Source organism: Cucumis melo, chromosome 5, assembly GCF_025177605.1.
Source record: "Cucumis melo cultivar AY chromosome 5, USDA_Cmelo_AY_1.0, whole genome shotgun sequence".
Classification (NCBI taxonomy): Eukaryota; Viridiplantae; Streptophyta; class Magnoliopsida; order Cucurbitales; family Cucurbitaceae; genus Cucumis; species Cucumis melo.
In genome coordinates, this window is record NC_066861.1 from 5607498 (window position 1) to 5613615 (window position 6118).

Here is a 6118-nt window from a genome sequence, read left to right on the forward strand (position 1 = left end):
TATTTTTATTTCTCAAAAAGAGAAAAAAATTAGAAAATGAGAGAAAAATTTGTGGCTGACGGTTTACTAATGAGTCTATGTGCAAGTGAAAGAGATGGAGCATGCCTTCCAACATCACTTTATTTTATTTTTTTGTCAAACTTTACCATATATGACCTCTTTCTCTCCCAAATTTTATTTGCCCGAATAATACAAGTTCTTAAATCTATTACAATCAGATAACTTTGGGTTTAGATCTACTTCAAATGTCATGGAGTAAAAATTTATAGATCGATTTCTTATGTGACGGACCCTTTTTCTCCTCCAGCTACCTTTGGTTCCCTTGTTCATCTTTAGTGGTTGACTGGTTAAATAAATTTTATTATATCAAACACTTCAACAATCCCTTTTTTACACCGAAAAAGAAAAGAAGCACTTCCATTGAATAGTATTTATATTATCAACTTTGATGGTAGTTATTTCAGGAAAGAAGGTTCCCCTCAACTATTTGAAGAAAAGGATGTTCCAAAGAATTTAAATTATAAGGTCTTTCTTATTTGATACTTTTAATTTTAATGAATTTTATTGGGTCATACAAATTATCTCACAAATCCTCCCCAATGATTGTCATTAAACTTCAGTGATATGCAATTATATTCTTACCTCCTGTAATTTATTCCTTCCTCTTACCTTCTGTAGCAGTAAGTCATTTGACCTCAATCATGTACCTTATCCATTGGGGAATGATTTTGGTTTTACCATTTTACTATATGTAAAAAGAGATTTATGTTCTAAGTTTGATCTTACCAGCTCAACTCATTAAATAGATTGAACTATATCGAACACTTTTAACATTCCTTCACACTACATAATTTAGCATTCCTTCACACTACATAATGTTTACTATCAAACTAGATGGTAGTGATTCAATTTCCACCCACATGTTATAAAAAATAAAGCATTCTTCTCAGTTATTTGAGAGGAAATGATGTTACACAAGTTTAAACCATAAGATCTTCACCATATGAAAGCACACGTTTAAAAACTACTTGTAAACAATGGATTAACAAACTTGGAATCTGAAGTAAACAAATTCATATACAAAATATATATACACACAAAAGCCTAGAGCTTAATTTATAAGTGTAATACTCATTTTACTACCGTTTTTTTTTCTTTTTGTTTTTCTTTTTCCCTTTTTTTAGTAGAGGTTGTACCTGTAAAACAATCTGCTTCTTTCCATCGAAATAATTTACATCTGTGACTTCAAAAGTGTAAGTATCTGAAACCACAAAGGTATAGATATGCAACGCAAACTATATTGGACCAAGTTCAACGATACTTCATCTGATTGTGCTAATTGATTTGTAGGCTCATCATACCGCATACAACTTTATGACTTGATTGATCTTGGTGCGACAAACTGGGCATCCCCAATTTTTGGCTTTGATCTCGTTTAGACAAGACATACATCCAGCCATATGGCCGCAGGGGACACAAGCTCCTTCTACTGGAGAATCCAAACATATGACACACGTCGAGTTGCCATTACCTTGTTTCCCTTCATTCCCAACGGATGAAGATGGTATGACATTTACAAGGTCAGAATCAACCAACGGGTAGTCAACTGTGCTTGTGCTAGCATCAAAAGTATTGGCTGCCACAGGTGGAGCTGTGGGGACTGCATTTGGAGGATGCATGATCTGGATGACAGGGACAGGATCATTTGGTGTTTCCGCGCAAACACCATGGCTTGGACTATAACAACCATGGCTGGCTTCGTGCACAGTCCATTTGCTAGAACTTGTTTTAGGAGGAGCAGGTTGAGGTAATGCACTGCTACTGGAGGCACCTGCTTCAGAACTAGATGAATGAGGATTATGATGAAGCTGTCCTCTTTCCTGCATAGCTGACTGAATAGAGGCATTTATGGCAATCACGAGGTCCGGATCTTCCGCACTGGGGGGTATTGTCGCAATGTTGGTCGGGCTCTGGTGATTATGCGAAGCTGTAGATTGAATTGCCTGAAATTTCAAAACAGTACTTGATATTATCATCAGCCCCACCAAAGTAAGATTCATTTATCTTTAATGGAAATGCAGGCGTAGCCAAAATAAATACTTCGAAGACAGGAAAACGTAAAAAATGCAGTTTGTGCCTCCACGGATAAGCATGTATCATCAAAGACTATATAGCATGAAATACTGAGACCTCATTGAAATGATGTTAGAAAACTATTCTCGATTTAAGACAATACTCGATTATAATATATATACACACACATATGTACATATGTATGTATGTATATGTATGTATGTATGTATGTATGTATGTATAATAAATAAAAATAAATAAATAAACCTTTTGGATAATGGATTTGCTAAAGTTCGCTTCCAGTTAAGTCTTCTCAAGATTAGCTCAAAAGTTTAAACCAAAACAATATAGATATTCCAAAACTGATAGCCTGAGAACAATATGTGTTAACATCTGTTCCGGTCACTTTCTAGAAATAAGAAAGAAAAGGCACAGTACCTTTGGCTGAGGAATCCCTTTGCAAGCATCACAAAACCATTGAAGTTGTTGTCTGTCGTGCTCAGTAGCAGGTGCAAGTCTAAGGCGCCCAGCTGCAGAAACCACAGAAATGAAACAAAATTACTTACTACATAATTTGGAGGGTGAAAAACAGTGGGCATATAAGGCGGTAGATATTTGAAACACTAAACTTGTAAAATTCTAATTTATGTTTTTATAGAATTTTCAAACATGGAGTGCGAACAATTTACTTTTAAATAGAAGTGTATGTGCATTTATCTTCTTACGTACTCTTTGATTTTCGAAATCGACATCTGGCTTCCCAGGAGGTGTGGCAACTCCGTCTTCGCCTCCTCCCTCCTCTTGGGGCTAGGTCTGAGAGCAAAGCTAAGGTCAATAAATAAAACGGAAGAAGTCAACAACTGTAACTGAAATGGTGTTTTCTAGCAATTAGAAATTACTTGGAGTGTTGTCGACAATGACAACAGACGGATCAGATTCCTGTAACCTATGTTCCTCCAAATATGATTTCCACAATGGAATAACTAGACGAGGCTGGGCATCCTGTCCATTCAATAAAAAGTCTACACATGAGCAAGATATATAGAATCCCCTAATACTTTTTAGAAAGAGAAATGAATCCCCAGTAATTTTTTAGAATATAAACAAATCCCCTAGTTTAACCAGTACAATGTATAGAAAAAACAGCAGTATCTCATTCACAGTAAAATACATTGGTCAGAGCATGATGTTAAGGAAGCTATTGTGTCAGAGCAGAATGCCAAAGAAGCTATCAGATCTATTTGTTTAGCAGATGACAGATTTGCAGAACAATTCCCAGGAACCAACATTTTAAATTTTATTCCAACTCTCAACAAAGCATATGTTGCATTCACATTTTCAAAACAAATTGAGGCTGACCTATACAGTCCAAGATAGAAATTCCTTTACGCCCCTACATATGCCATAGCTGATTCAGTTATTAAATGATTACCAATTTGATTCAACCACCAAAAGCAAAACGAAATACATAAAATAAAACTTTTTTGCAGGAAATCAGATACTGGTGAAACCTTTCGCAGCAATTAGACATAACTAGAAGTTCATGAATCTTTTAAAGGCATAAAATATACATGTCATATAAGTTATAAAGATCTGATCTGACCAGCTCACAAGCTACTCCTCTCCACCCCCACCCCCCTCTCTATTTTTTTTTTTTCCTTTATCTCTGTGGTGGGGTTGAGGGTGGGGGTGTATGATCTTCACAGAAATCATATATTCATTTTCTAGAGACAGGATAATGAAACATAACTTGGATCAGAACTATCACATTACAGTCAAAGGAAGGAAATGGAAGACTGACATATATGATAACCAATACCTGCAAGCTAGCATATATGGCAAGCTCCAACTTAGTAGGCTTCATAGGATTTCGAGAACCACAAGGTAAAATAACTACCCAGCTGCAGAAATTGCCATTGTTAGTGTACAAGCAATATCATACACAAAGTACTGATAAAACAATCAATGGCTTTACAGAAAAACTGGACAAATATCAAAAGATAGTGGAAAAGATTAGCTGGTGTCTTTACGACTAGCATATAATGCAGAGTATCAATATCATTTGAAAGAGGGGGAAAAAGATAAACATGACCAAAATCACATTGAAAAAATACTCACACTTTCCGTGAAAGGAAATGAGGAGCTAGTACTTCAAGAAACTCCGGCCCATAAAATTCCCGCATCCAACCAGAGAATATACAAATATGATTCTACAAAACATCATAAAAGACATCCTTTTGAGAACGAAAATAGTATCGAAATGAAGTTGCCAGTTGTATAGTTTAGTTTTGAGTTCAATGACACGGTAGGTGGCAAGCTCCAAACCTCTGACCTCTTGGTCAAGGGCAAATATCTAAATCAATTAAGTTATGCTCAACTTGATATATTAAGATGACATTTACGTGTTAAAAGTGTACATAAACCAATAAGTTTATTTAAGCCTCCAAGCCTAATGACAATTTAACATGTATCAGAATAGAAAATTTCATCCATCTAATGTGATTTTTCTCTCCAATTGATATTAAGGATTTACATGTTGAGACAAATTAATATTCGAGCCTACATGTGAGGAGCATTGATAATATATAAGCATATCCTCTAACCTCAATGGCACGAACAACATTCTTGTGCCCTGCTGCTCTGGCAACTTCCAATGCAGTTTGGCAAGCATCATTAATTATCGAAGTATTTGCTGGCAATTTGAACAACAATAAGCATTCTTTATAGCAAAAATAGAGGTTAAATCAAAACAAACATAAACAATTATCAGATACTGGACGAAGGCCAAGTTATTTGTATTCAAAATGATAAAAACAAACAAACCTCTGTAAGAAAGAAGTAATTTAACAGTATTTTCCAATCCTCTTTTAGCTGCATGATGCAACGGCGTTCCACCATTACGGCCTAATAGAACATAAAACCAGATTCAAATCAAAACAGATGTCCTCCTAACAAACACTAAAGAGCAAAAACAAACTAATATAAAATAAAAAAATCTGATATCCATTAAAATATCCATATCAAATCAATTAATTGACCAAACCTACACATTAAAACCCTAACCTGGTGCAAACGCATTGACATTGGCGCCAAGTTCTAGTAACGTTTTCGCCACATCATAAGGCTCTGGTTTCGTACATGCAACAATCAACGGAGTCTTTCCCTCCCTATCAACCCACTGAACCAAATAACCAAAAAAAAGATTCACAAAAAAAAAAAATCATAAATGAAGAAACTAGTAAAATAAAGAAACAAATTTCAAATTCTAATCACCTCAAGGCCAGCTCCTTCTGCTGCAAGGGCTTTAATCCCTTCAACATCGCCGTTGCTAGCCCGCTGATACACAAGCTCATCTTTGGATGGTTGCTGCCCCATACAAGATCCAGACACCAACAAAAGAAAAGAAAAAAAAAAGTGATTTGAAAAGGAGAAGAACAAAAAATGGAAAGAATTGAGAAGTTCTGAAATCTCTCGTTGGTTTCAGGTAGAATCTTGAGCAATTTTAGAATGTGGCAAAAACGATCGTTCTCAAAAAAGAACGGGGGGGTTGAACTATAAATAAAGAAAAAATGGTGTTCCGCTTTTTTGGTTTATAAGAAACTGAGGGGCGTACTTATGAAGCCACGGAAGAGTTGAGAGTTGAGAAAGTAGATTGGAAAATAAATAAATTGTAGGGGATGGGTAGAAATAGAAATGGGGAAGTTGTGTAATTTCAGAGAATGTAGGGCCTAGCTTCGAATTTCTTAGGAAATATCTTTATCGGTCGTTTTCGTCTGTTTTAATTTTGCATTTAAGATGTAATTTAATGTAACGCTATGTTCGGTGTTCGGTGTCGCACATTGGACGCGTTTAAATCAAAACGTCGTCGTCTTTATGTTCTTCTCGGAAATTCATGCGAAATTATACAAAATAATAATAAGAGAAACTTACCTGAATCTAACCAAATAAAATAAACTATTTACAATTTTTTAAATATTTTAGTTTGTCCTTCCATCTTTCTTTTCTTTACAGTGATTCGTTATTTCGTCTTTCCGTGTTTATCTCC

At 35.3% G+C, this 6118-nt stretch overlaps 1 protein-coding gene across 2 annotated transcripts; it reads right to left on the reverse strand.

Moving 5' to 3' along the window:
• Nucleotides 1–901: 901 nt before the first annotated feature.
• On the reverse strand, nucleotides 902–5722 carry LOC103499423 (putative E3 ubiquitin-protein ligase XBAT34). Of its 2 annotated transcripts, none has more exons than XM_008462425.3 (10): nucleotides 5347–5722; nucleotides 5137–5251; nucleotides 4897–4977; nucleotides 4677–4765; nucleotides 4192–4283; nucleotides 3893–3974; nucleotides 2973–3075; nucleotides 2803–2886; nucleotides 2512–2603; nucleotides 902–2003 (listed from the first exon to the last, which is right to left on the reverse strand). In XM_008462425.3, the coding sequence occupies exons 1-10, from the start codon at nucleotides 5446–5448 to the stop codon at nucleotides 1356–1358; spliced, it is 1488 nt and encodes a 495-aa protein (XP_008460647.2). In that variant the 5' UTR covers nucleotides 5449–5722; the 3' UTR covers nucleotides 902–1355. The 2 variants fall into 2 exon arrangements, with proteins under 2 accessions (XP_008460647.2, XP_050941370.1); XM_051085413.1 differs by having other exon boundaries at nucleotides 5137–5240; nucleotides 5347–5709.
• Nucleotides 5723–6118: the final 396 nt, after the last annotated feature.